Source organism: Chionomys nivalis, chromosome 12, assembly GCF_950005125.1.
Source record: "Chionomys nivalis chromosome 12, mChiNiv1.1, whole genome shotgun sequence".
In the NCBI taxonomy this organism is placed as follows: domain Eukaryota; kingdom Metazoa; phylum Chordata; class Mammalia; order Rodentia; family Cricetidae; genus Chionomys; species Chionomys nivalis.
The window spans coordinates 15,195,642-15,209,244 of NC_080097.1; the positions used below are offsets into that span (position 1 = coordinate 15,195,642).

A 13,603-nucleotide genomic window follows, 5' to 3' on the forward strand; every position below is an offset into this window, starting at 1 on the left:
CCAAGAATAACATGCAGAGGTAGACTGACTTCAAAAGAATAGTTAGCCATTTCCCCCACTCAAGTTAGAGAAGAAGGAAGTGGAAAGGGAGCGCTGGGTAAAAGGTGAATTTTTTTTAAAACTTTTATTTTCTCAATGGCTTTTGGCTTAAAGCATGAAGGCACTGCACCGTAACTATTAATTGAAAAATAGGAAAGAAAGGATGTGACAGAGTCCCTAGAAGCAACTCTCCAGGGATCGCGTGTGTGCCAGCTTGTGAATGAATACTTGTCATGGGATCCGAGGTAGACGTTTGTGTTTGACTTTTTTGGGGGGAGTATCCATTTTTGATGGATTCTCCCCCTTCCCCCTTTGCCTAAAAACAGGCTCCCCATGCACCTTGGAAATCCTTTTTGCAATCAAGAGTGGCTCTCCTGGAGATCCTACCTATGCCTCCCAGGGCTGAAGTATTTATGTTTAAGGCATATATAGTGGGGCTCTGGAAAGATGGCTCAGTGGTTAAGAGTGCCCTCGCTTTCCAGCGGCTCCACGTTAGGTTCCTGGTCCCCGAGCCAGGCACAGAACCCAGCTCACAGCTGCTCGTAACTTTAGCTCCAGGGAGATCTGATGGCTCTGGCCTCTGTAGGCACCTGCGTCCACATGCACATACCCATAACACATACACAATTTAAAAAATAAAAATAAATTTAAAAACTGTATCACGGGGGCTGGCGAGATGGCTAAGAGGGTAAAGTCACTTGCCTGACCTTGAGTTTGATTTTGAAATCCCACAGTGGAAAGAGAACCAATTCCTGAAAGTTATCCGTTGACCTCTCCATGTATGTCATGGCACATGTGCCTACACTCACACACACATATCACATACAATAATAATTTAAACTTAGATAATGGACTGTCAGATGTGACATGACAGGTAAGTAAACCCCAGGATATTTGTTTCTCACTCCAAAAGAGCAGATTCTTTCACAAAGTCTGAGTTGTACTCTCTAGCATTCATTCACGTAACACACAGTGAGAGCTGTCAATGTGTTATGCACATTGCCCAGCACTGAACACACAGCGGTCCCCAGAAGGCCAAGTCTCTGCTCTCACAGAACTCCAGCCTTCTCAGAGGTCTGTTCATTTCTTGGGTCTCTGTTCTTTAATATATTCTCTTTATAAATATGACCTTGACATTATTCCTAAGTAAACAAAACCTCTGGTATTATTATGCTAAAGAACAGTTTGCCTATTCTCAGATTTCAGCTCTGAGAAGGAGGTGAAGATCACACTTCAGTAGCTTCGAGATCTTGTTACCCCTTTAAATCTCAAAACTGACCCATAGCCATTCTCCTCCTCCACCCACCTTCATACTTTCCTACTTCTTACATCTTTTTAAAGGTCTTGGCTTTTGAGGCAGGTGGTGGTGGTGCACGCTTTTAATCCCAGTACTTGGAGGCAGAAGCAAGTGGATCTTTGTGAGTTCAAGGCCAGCGTGATCTACAGAGCATGTCCCAGTACAGCCAGAACTGTTACACAGAGAAACCCTGGCTCTAAAAACAAACAGAATAAAACAATCAAGCGAGCAAGCAAATAAAAAGGTCTGGCTTTTATTTGTGCCAGTAACATCCTACAAGCTATCATATAGGCCTGAAATGTTCTGTTTGCTTCACATGGTTAGTTTCTTTTACTAGCCATCTTTCTTAATCATTAAAATTTTCATATCCCTAAAGAAGCTAGGCATGGCTAAAAAAAAAAATTAAAAATAAGAAGCTAGACATGAGCCTTCCTCGACTGCACTGCTGTAATGATCTATATCTTTATATCTTCTTCTGTGCTGAATGTCTAAATATTTGGAAGATTAAACGTTCTCATTTAGCCAGGTTTAATCTGGAAAAGAAGGACAGAGAAGTATTAGCACAACAGAAAGCAAACAACACAGTAACTGGTGTAGTCATAGACAAATAGACGGACTCAATAGGAAGCCATAACCTGAGTCAAGTGTAAATAGGAATGTGATGTATGATAAATAACATTTCCCACAGGCTACTGAGGGGCACTATAGAGGAAACCTAACTCAGCTCTAGAACAAAAAAGGAGGCTGACAGCAACCTCCTACCATCTGCAGGGTGCACCACTCTAGGTGCGCCTAGAGAGGAGGAAGAGGGGTAAGATGAAATTGAAGAAAATATAGACTATCTTTCTGATCTTGAAAAGCAGAGTGGTTTTTTTGGGGGGGATCATCCTCCCCCTTCCCCCGGCTGTCCTGGAACTCGCTAGGCTCAAACTCAGAGATCCGCCTGCCTCTGCCTCTCGAGAGCTGGGATTAAAGGCGTGCTGCACTACCCCGGCACAGACTGAGTTTTTTTTAAATATTTATTTATTTATTTATTATGTATACAATATTCTGTCTTGTGTGTCTGCCTGAAGGCCAGAAGAAGGCATCAGATCTCATTTCAGATGGTTGTGAGCCACCATGTGGTTGCTGGGAATTGAACTCAGGACCTTTGGAAGAGCAGGCAGTGCTCTTAACTGCTGAGCCATCTCTCCAGCCCCCAGACTGAGTTTTTAAACAAGGCTCTATAACCACTACTGAGAGTGATAAGACTATATTCGCCAGCTATGTGAGAAAACGGAATTAAGAAGTTAAGCCGGCTAACTCCTAGGGGTGGGGGACGGAAAGACGACTGGAGACAAAATAGCATAAAATGATACAAACCTGTAGAAAATGTATCATTATCAGCAGTAACGGAAACTGTTTCTCTTACTTCTGTTTCTTTTCTACTTAAAGTGCAACAAATATCCTTTGACAATTTTTTGTTGCTTTAGTTATTATGCTACGTTGAGATGCAAAAAGGGGAATTAATTTGATGCTCAGCATATTTGAAGATGAGAAAGACTAGAAAATAAAAAATTTAACTTTTATTCTACATCTAGAAACCAAACGGCTATTAAAAACCACGAGGAGACGGAGTGTGAGCAATGAGGAACATTATTCTGTGCAAAAGGAACAGCATTAATAGTGACAGGGTCTTGAAAGACCAATGTACGTTGGGAAATGTGAAGTAACAAATGCCGAGCTCTAAGATGTCCACACTGATGGTTAGTAGTCTCTGGGTAGTACTATTGCTGCACTAGCCAAGTTTCTGTCTTTGAAGAGAGGTCTAAAGAAAATAAAGGAGGTAACACAGACTGAGTAACTGCATAAGCCCGCAAAGCATTGGGGCAGCCGTGACTTAAGGCTGAGTGCTAACAAGCACTGTAATACGGAAGGGGAGGAGCTCCTATTACTCTCGCTGGTGAAGGGACATTTCTTGGAAGCTTCATTTTTTCATTCGGAAATACAGCTGATCCTTGTCACTCACAGACTCTATATTTTATATTCGTGAGTTTCTTACCCTTTAGAATTTATCTGTAAACCCCAGACCCGTACTGGGGTCTGCAGTGAACAACTGTGGCCAAAGCCTGAGTGGTTAAAACTTCAGGTTCAATGGTGTGTGTGTTCTCAGTTGAGGTTGGAGAAGGGGCTATAAAACATCCTGTGTCCTTTTCACAGTTCACACAGTGGAAACAAGTGCCCGTTTTGTGATCTGTTTGGTGCCATGCTTTATTTTCCTCATTTATGAGCTTTTTGCTGATGATGTCACTGTTTAAAATGCCCCATACTCCATATGCAACAACGAGCTTCTCTCCGTGGTCCCTATATAAAAAGGATGTGATGGAAAACAAACCCAAGATTCGGGTTGTGGTGGTGCAGCCTGGTGGTGGCGGCATACTCCTTTAATCTTTAATCCCAGCACTTGGGCGGCAGAGGCAGGTGGATGGATCTCTATGAGTTCGAAGCCAGCGTGGTCTACAGAGAAACCCTGTCTCAAAACAAACCAAAAAAACAAACAAAACCCCCCCCCCAAATCCAGGGTGTGACGTATTTTCCAGAGAAAAGTACGAGAATTATAGGTCTTTGTTCAAGCATGTGTTACAGTGGCATTGAACACGAGCTCTGTATTGATTAATCAACGATACCTATAGTGGCTTTAAACAGAAACACATGGCTCGCAGCAGTGTAGTATTTATAAATCAATTTTATATGTAATCCAAACTTTACCATTTTAATAATTGTATATGTACAACTTTATGGCATTAGATATAGTCAAATTGTTCAGTCATCAACACCATCCATCCCAGAACTCTATTAATCATGCCAAACTGAAACTCTGTATCACTGAGAGTATTTCCGAAGCTCCCTTTCTTTTTGCCTCCCATTCTGCCTTTCACTCCTGTCTCTCCTGCTCCGCTAGAAACCTCTATAAAGACATATTTATCTTTTCATATCTGGATTATCTCACTTAATCAGTGGCTTGATTATAATTAATGGCTGACTTAAGACACTGTCTTTTAGAGCAAACATCTAGCTTGTATTTTATAATCTCAGTTAGTTCTTAAAGAACACTGCACTCCAGCAATGTTCTTTAGATTATAATTGCATCTCATCAAGAATTTCTTTATGGTTCACCATCTTTAGACTGGAACTATTTTCATCTCTCTTGTATTATATGGACTTTATAGTCTTTGCTAGTCTCTTAATATTATATAATAGAATCAAACCCTGTTGGGTCACCCATGACATATGGCATGCTAATTTACATGCTCTGCTTTGGTACACTGTAACTTCTTGGAGAAAGTGTTGAGTCTTTTCTAAGTGAACAGAACTGAAAACGTAACAAAACTGCCCTTTGCTAGGCTGGACCTCATCAAGGTGTTGGGGGGCCATGCATAGGCCGTTAGACCTATGCCACAAAATCCTGACACTAATCCTCTGGAGGTCTAGGTGGGCATCAGAGCGGTCTGTCTTTATGCATCGTGTGCACAGGACAGCGCACACAGGAATACTGAACTGGGAGGGTGCTGAGGTAGCTACGGCAGGCTGCACGGGGCGGGACAGACTGCTGGCCGCGTTCTCAAGGGGCTCCCGCTTCTTGCCCGTTCATTCCCGCGCACACAGGCACAACCCTCTTAGAGGAAATATCTGGGAGTCGGTGGCCTTTCCCTCCTTGTGAAATACGACAGCGCTTGTGGTTCTTCATTACGAGGGCCGATGGGTACAAAGGGACCAGGGCCTCTACCCACGCAGACCCAAAACACACCACCGCATTTGCTCAGCCTACGGTCCGGCGAACTTGCGTCTCTTCCCAGCATGCCCTGGGACTCACCGCGAGACTTCAATTAATTCTCGCGAGATTTGCCGGGCAGCCATCTTCTTGGGGGTGCTGGAAGCCGGGAAGACCCCCGAACCGTTCCCATTGAGCCGCCCTCCGTTCTCGCCCGCCTTCACTCCTGCTCTGCCGCGTTGCCAACAAGCACCTAACCCCAGAGCTGAGAGGAACGCCTGGGTCTCAGCGCGTCCGGCTGTCTTTCGGGAAGATTCATTGGGGGGAGCCGGGCAAGGGGGAGGGCCCGGGGAAACCGTTGCTGCCTCAGCCCCGGGCCGGGGGCCGCCGACGGGAAGCTCCGGGCCAGCAGGTGGGCGCGCGGCCTGCGGCGGCCCCGCCGGGCTGCTGGGCGAGCTCGGCTCGCGGGGAGCTGCCACCGGCACCTCCCACCGCGGCCCACGCGGACGGACGGCGCGCGGAGGAGGGGGCGGCGGCGGTGGCGGTGGCCGCGATCCGGGCGAGCGCAGGAGTGTGACCGGCCTCGGGGCCGCGGTGGATGGTTTCTAAAATGATCATTGAAAACTTCGAGGCCCTCAAGTCCTGGCTCAGCAAGACCCTCGAGCCCATGTGAGTACCCCGGGGAGCTGTCCTTGCAGGCATGGCGGGGGTGGCCCCGGCGGACGCCCAGATCGGTGCAGTTGACCCGAAATGCTCGTGGTGGGGGCCGGAGCGAAGAACGGGGGCCCTAGGGTTCTGCTGTCTCCTCTCCCTCCACCTTCGCTTCCACGGTCGAGGGCGCCCAGGCTGGGACTGTGCTTGTTTTTTGTCGTTGAACCGATCTTTGCACCGCTGTCTACTGCTTTTGTTGTCCCGTTACGTGTAGACTGACGGCAAACTTCCCCAGACACCTGTGTTTTCCGAGGGCCTTCACTTCGGTTTCTACGCTCTCCAGGGCTGCTAGCGTGTGATCCTGGCCATAGCTTATTTGACATTGTTTCTTTAAGCGAAGTGAATGGCTTTTTGGGGGCAGTCCGAGTTTAAACTAGGTTTCACTCACGGTCCCTTAAAAGAAAGGCCACGTCTTCCATGTGGTGTCTGGCTCATACGCACCTCTTTAACTGATGGAAGATGTAACAGGTGCTGATGTGCCCCGTAGAACTCCCCTGTTCCACTCACGCCCTACTCACGTGGAGAGGGGAAAAAGTCAAATCTCTATCCATATGGGATATTTAGCAGTTTAAGGAGGGAATTCAGTAGTTCGTGCGACTGTTGAAATGGCTTAGATGGAAAAATTTTAGGAATGTTTTGTGGATTTGTTAAATGCAAAATACAGTGTAGATAAATTTCTTTTCGGTTTGATTGATTTACAATAACAACACAATGCAGCGACAGATATAGCTCACCTATTTAATACACGTTTTAAGTTTTTAGAGTGTGCTGAGGGAAGGTTTGGGTAGAACTTTAAAATTCCCAGATTAACAGTAAGATACCATTTCAGGTATGACTAGTTTTGACCATTGTAATAATAGAGGATCGTGTATATGTGGTTAGGATGGGGGCTGCTTCAGCACTTGGTGGGAGCTGTCAGAGCAAGTAATATTTAACAAACTAAGATGATAAGCTGTGATAGTCGGAAGAATGGAAAGGCCTGGTATAAGACATAATCCTTGTGGTTTCTGTAGAGAAGGGAGGAAAGACAGTGAAGTTACAAGCAGGCAGGGGCCAAATCATACAGGGGCTTTTAGATCAAGGTCAGGAATTAAGATTTTATTTAACACATAAGTGAAAGATAGGCTATTTGAATCTGGCCAGGACTGATTTGACTTTAAAGACGCCTGCTTTGTGGAATGAAGGGAGGCTATTTTGAGGGTATTGGAGAAAGACTGCATTGGATGCTAGTACAGTCAGAACCAAATGTACTTCACAATGATCTGAGAAAACTTGCTGATAGAGCAGATGTGGGAGATAGGGAAAGGAAAATCAAGTATGATGCCCGAAGTTAACTCCACAGCTGCATGGATGATGTAGAAGGCTGGGGTGGAGTTATTATTTTGATCAATACAGTAAGTTAGAAGCTCTTAGATTTGGCAAGGTGGCAAAACAGTTGACCAGAATGGTATAGAAATTGTATTTCAGAGAGCTGGAGGGTATGCAGAGCCAAAGACTAAATCTTCACTACCCTCCACCTTCAAATAAAAAAGACAATTGTCTTCAGTAACATATCTAACAGGTGAGAGGGAGGCCCGAGCCTAATGATAGTTTTGAACTGTGCAGCTACTGCTCTCCAGCGAGTTGTATAATATTGGATAAGTCGCTTAACTTGGTGCATGTTTCCATTTGTAAAATGGGGAAAATAATGAATATATATATATATAAAGAAAATCCAAAATACTGCCCAGTTTGTAATTAGCATGTTTCAAACCAATTTTATTTTGTTAGTTCATGTTTTTTCACTAACCTAAAATATATCATCTTAGTGTGTATGCTTTTTAATTAAAGAAAAGCATGCTTACTGGAGCACTACTCAGATACTGTTACTTCATGATTACAGTAAACAGTTACTGCTAGTAGAGCCTACTCAGGGGCCCTTTCTAATGTCCATTGTACAATTTAGCTTCTTTTAGTCTCCATGTGTTCTCTTTTCCGCTAGGTGATAACTTACAAAAGCTTAATTATTTACTGCCGTTGACTTCTCTCTCTCTCTCTCTCTCTCTCTCTCTCTCTCTCTCTCTCTCTCTTTCTTTCTTTCCTTCTCTTTCTTTTTTTAAAGACCAAATTTCTCTGTGAAACAGTACTGGGCATTCTTGAACTCACTCTGTAGACCCGGCTGGCCTCTGCCTCCTGAGTGCTGGGATTATTAAAGGCATGCGTCCCCCCCTCCCCATTGGTTTCTTTCTGTTTATTTGTTTGTTTTCGAGACAGAGTTTCTCTGTAGCTTTGGAGCCTGTCCTGGATCTAGCTCTTGTAGACCAGGCTGGCCCCAAACTCACAAAGATCTGCCTGCCTCTGCCTCCTGAGTGCTGGGATTAAAGGAGTGTGCCACCACTGCCCAGCCCCCCATTGATTTCTTATGTTCATTCCTTTGTCCCTCCCCACCTCCCTCCTTCCCTCTCTCCCTTTCTTCATTTTTTGATTTTTCAAGACAGGTATAACAGCTCCGACTCAGCTCTGGTGTGTCTGAGGTCGCTTTGTAGCCCAGGTTGGCCTAGAAATGCCTACAAAGTGCTGGGATCAGCTGGGATCAGAAGCAGGTGCCACCACCACAGGGTGTCTGTCTTTTTGTTTGTTTTTTTTTTTTTTTTTAATGTAAAGAGTTGTGTTTTTTTTTTCTTAGTGTTGACATGTAATTATAAAATACATACTTTCTGAGGAAAAACTATATGAAGGAACTTTATATATTTTTTAGCTATCATGATAGTGAAGTATCATTTAATTTGTTTTTTTTTTTTTCTTTTTTTAACTAACCTGAGTTGTGAATGTATTGGCAAACTTTTAAGTACTTACTCTGTACTAATCAGAGTGTTGTAATAAGAGCAGTGGGCTGCGTCTCCGGCACCCAGCCACCCGCATGGCTAGCTTATGCCCCGAAATAATTACACGGAAACTGTATTCTTTTAATCACTGCCTGGCCCATTAGTTCTAGCCTCTTATTGGCTAGCTCTTACATATTGATCTAACCCATTTCTAATATTCTGTGTAGTACCACGAGCTGGCTTACCAGGAAAGATCTTAACCTGCGTCTGTCTGGAGTGGGAGAACCATGGCGACTCACTGACTCGGCTTCTTTCCCCAGCATTCTGTTCTGTTTACTCCACCCACCTAAGGGTTGGCCTATCAAATGGGCCTAGGCAGTTTCTTTATTAATTAACCAATGAAAGCAACAGATTAATACAAGACCCACCTCCATCATTTCCCCTTTTTCTGTTTAAACAAAAAAGAAAGGTTTCACTTTAACATAGTAAGATTACATATAGCAAAACAGTTATCAAGTAAGAATTACAGTTACAATATTTACATCTGTTTTATCTCTTATCATAACTAAGGAAAACTGTAACTATCTATCCATTCTTCAACTCCATCAAAGACTCCAGAAGGATATAATATTACCTAAGTAAACAAGAAATCTAAAACTCTAGAAATGACAGAGATATCTTGCTGTCTGGACAGTCACCCAAAGTTCTTTTCTACTGTTGGGGCATCCGTCTTTGGCCTTCAGGCCCATAGTGTTTAGCAGACATTTCCATGAAGCAGGAAATTTCAAAGACATTTCAAAATTTCAAAGTCACTAGCTGCTGTGTCCTGCAGAATGTCTCGCAGACTCTTTCATGAGTCAGGAACCCCAAAAGACCATCTCACCTTCAGGCAAGTTCAGCAGTCCTTTCTCTGTAGGTTCTCTGTGTCCAGCTTATGCATCAGTCCAGGCAAGAACAGTTTCTTGCCCAAATGGCTATCAAACTCCATAAGGAGCCTCTTCGATGCCCATCTTCCTCTTGAAGTAGCTGGTGCTGCCAGGAGCAGACGTGTCTCATTGTCATGAAAAACCCTAAGTTATTAAAACATTTTAAATGCCATATTCTGCAGTCTTTGAAAGATATGAAGAATGCCTATCTAACTGAAATATATCTCTGTATATCCAGAAAATCTAACATGACTACAAGCTTGACTATTATTGATGATTATCCATTAACAACCTATATATGTTACATTTTTACATGAACTACACAATCACAATACCTTAGTCAAGATCAGAAATACATATACATATAACAAAATTGACCTTAAAATCCATACCAATGTAAATTATTTATATCTATATCATATCCCCCTTTAAATGTAAAAGAACATTTATAAACAATATTTGGGAACATGGGCGCAGTTATTTCTCTCCAAACTGCTTCCTGTTGAATGGGGGCGTCGTTAATTAGGTCTTTCATGGTACAACCTGTGTGTCAGGGTCATCTCAGTTGGCAGTTGAGTGAAGTAATTTTTTGAGGGTGTTCACAGCAACCTTTCAGGAAGGCGTGGTCTATCATACCATATTGGGATAGATGCAATCCACAGAGTCTCATCCTCTGTGAAAACAAAAGAAGACCCTCTCCAAAGCATCATATCCTTAGACCCAAATTCTGAAATCATAATACCCTTATATCCATTCTGGTTTAGCTTGGCAGCCCATATAATGAAATGTCTCTCTGCAGTTAGCTCCTTTACAGTCAAAAATTTTAAAGAAAACAGAATAATACAAAGAATCCAGACTCTCTGTGAATTTTCCATTTTTACGTGGCTTATTTTTCTTTATTTCTTTTAATCTATAACTATCTGTACTCTGTCTCTTTAAAGACTTTACCCTTTTTTAAGACATTAACTTTATTCTTTATATATATATTTTTTATCTCTTTCAAGCCTACGTACATTAATCCAACAGTGTCTGAATCAGTTGTATTGTGAATCTGTAATTTTTTTACTATCCAGGAGCATTTCTTAAAATGTTAAGCATTTTTTAAAAAATTAAGTTGCACCATGTACAGATAATATGGTACCGCCTGTGTCCTGCTCAGTTCAAACCTTAACTGCGCTGTTATTATGGTAATTACGGTAGTTCCTGCCTGAGACCAGCACAGTTCAGCATGGTGGAGTTGAGCCGCTCCTGCCTCAGAGCTATTTGGTGCCCCTGAGCCACACACAGTTCCAGGCACACAGCAGTCCACATTGCCATCAAGCAAGCCGTAGCACTTTACTCCAAATGCTCCATTCAAAAGCTCTGTCTCCCGCAGGAGCCAGACAGAGATCACAATGGTGGCACAGCCCAGAAAGCCGGCATTTTAAAACAGCCAGTTTTTTCCTGCTGTTGAGTCAGGACAATTTCTTTGCGGCACGCAACCCACAAACAGCAAAAGGCTGTCTTAAATTCTCTCTCTCTCCTTTTTAAGCCCTCTCAGGTTTTACGTGGAGTTCATTAGCACGTTGGGTGCCACTCTGTTGTAATAAGAGCGGCGGGCTGCGTCCCTGACACCCAGCCGCCCGCATGGCTAGCTTATGCCCCGAAATAATTACACGGAAACTGTATTCTTTTAATCACTGCCTGGCCCATTAGTTCTAACCTCTTATTGGCTAGCTCTTACATATTGATCTAACCCATTTCTAATATTCTGTGTAGTACCACGAGCTGGCTTACCAGGAAAGATCTTAACCTGTGTCTGTCTGGAGTGGGAGAATCATGGCGACTCACTGACTCGGCTTCTTTCTCCCAGCATTCTGTTCTGTTTACTCCACCCACCTAAGGGTTGGCCTATCAAATGGGCCTAGGCAGTTTTTTTATTAATTAACCAATGAAAGCAACAGATTAATACAAGACCCACCTCCATCAATCAGAGTAGGAAATGTGGCAAGGTTTTCATCTGTTAGGGAAGACAGATGCTGAACAAGTAATTATAGTATTGTGTGAGGTGAAGAAGTCCAAAATGCTTTGGAGAGACATTGGGTAGAGGTCAAGAAAGACTTCTTTGAAATGGTAACATTAGATCTCAGCTTGGATGAAGAGCAGCTTTCTAGGTTTTGGAGAGAATATTGTATGAATGTCCTAAAAATGAGGTGGAGTAAAATTGTGTGGAGGTAATGAAAGAAATTGAAAGAGCAAAGGAAGAATAGAAATGGTTAGTGATGGGAGACGAGCCAGGTCACACAGGACTTTGTTGAGTCAAGCTATTGAGTCTTTTTTAGGAAGCCTGTAAAGGGTTAGGTGAGTTTGGAGAGTGATGGGGAGTGAGGTGCCCCTGGGAACCTGGCTGCATTTTCAGGCAGAGTGACAAATGTGTGCATCACTTTATTTAGCAGAGTTCTGTTCTTCACAAATCATTGAGAATTTAGATACTAAAATTCCTCTTGAAGTACTTAGAATTGTTATCTTTTGATTTTAACAGTTTTCTTAGTCCTTTCCTTACTACTAATGTCCTTTTGGTAATGTGAAATCCTGACACCCCCTCCCTGCAAATAAGGTATTTGTGATAGTGATTCAACCTTAAAGCTAGCATATAAAGTAGTGGGCTTTATAATGGCATTGGCATTTCCATATATATATGCCTTTCTGTACTTTGTTTTTATTGCTCCTCATTTTAATTGTGGCCTTGACCTCATTCTCCCTATGTTGCATTTGCCTTTTTTCCGTATTCCTTTACCCTGTTTTCACCCTCTCCCCACCTAAGATCTCCTCTCTCTCACATGGTCACCCGTCTGCCTCCTGAGTGCTGGGATTAAAGTCGTGCAACACCACTGCCTGCCTGTCATTTGTTTTCTTGATCCTGGCCATTCTCCTTGGGGTGAACCAGAGTCTTGAAGTTAGTAGTCCAATTCAGGTATTTTCCTACTGCTGTACACTTCGTATTTTGAGACAAAGTCTTTCTTTCTTTCTTTCTTTCTTTCTTTCTTTCTTTCTTTCTTTCTTTCTTTCTTTCTTTTCTTGCTTTTTTCGAGACAGGGTTTCTCTGTGGTTCTTGGAGCCTGTCCTGGAACTAGCTCTTGTAGACCAGGCTGGTCTCGAACTCACAGAGATTCACCTGCCTCTGCCTCCCAAGTGCTGGGATTAAAGGCGTGCGCCACCACCGCCCAGCTGAGACAAAGTCTTTCATTGGACCTCAAGCTCCTTGATTTGGCTAAGGTTAATTGGCCAGTGAGCTCTAGGGTCTACCTGTTCACCACCCCCAAACCAGGCTCTAATTTGTGTCTTCATACTTTTAAGGCAGACATTTTACTGATCTCTGCAGTCTCCTGAAAGCATTTTAAGTCGTTTCTTTAATGGCTAAGGATATTTATTGACCATTTGTATTTCTTCCTTTGAGAACCATTTCTTCATTTGTGGACTTGTTTGTGGGGATTTGATTTTTGTAGTCCTTTATATAATCTAGGTAACTCCATCTGAAGTACAGTTGGCAGTTTCTTTTCCTATTCTCTAGGTTGTGTCTTTACGCTGGTAATTGTTTCCTTTGCTGTGCTTCTATTTCAGGTAATCTTACTTGTCAATTCTTGGGATTATTTCTGCTGTTAGAGTAGTTTTCAGTAAGTCCTAGCCTGTGCGTAAATCTTAAAGGGTTTTACCTACTTTTTCTCATTTTTTTTTAAAGATTTATTTATTATGTATACAACACTCCTTCCATGTATGTTTATATGCTAGAAGAGGGCACCAGATCTCATTATAGATGACTGTGAGCCACCATGTGGTTGCTGGGAATTGAACTCAGGACCTCGGGAAGAGCAGTCAGTGCTCTTAACCTCTGAGCCATCTCTCCAGCCCCTCATTTTTTTTTTTAAATAGAAAAAGTTTCCTTCACTAATTTTTTGTGGGCTTATTACCATATTGGTAATTTAAAAAATCAGATTTTTTTAATATGAAGGGATTCCTCAAAATACAATCAAATCCTTTAATTTTTCAGAAAATAAAACTGAGAGACAGACTAGTGCTCAGACTTTGGAGTTTAGTT

At 42.8% G+C, this 13,603-nt stretch overlaps 1 protein-coding gene across 16 annotated transcripts in view; it reads left to right on the forward strand.

The window, feature by feature from the left end:
- The first annotated feature begins 5,218 nt into the window (after positions 1 to 5,218).
- Rbm26 (RNA binding motif protein 26) overlaps positions 5,219 to 13,603 on the forward strand; it is a 73,731-nt gene continuing 65,346 nt past the window's right edge. For all 16 annotated transcript variants that reach the window (XM_057786706.1, XM_057786707.1, XM_057786708.1 and 13 more), the window contains exon 1: positions 5,219 to 5,756. In XM_057786706.1, coding sequence (XP_057642689.1) covers positions 5,686 to 5,756 — 71 coding nt within the window. In that variant the 5' untranslated portion in view covers positions 5,219 to 5,685. The remainder of the gene's footprint in view (positions 5,757 to 13,603) is intronic.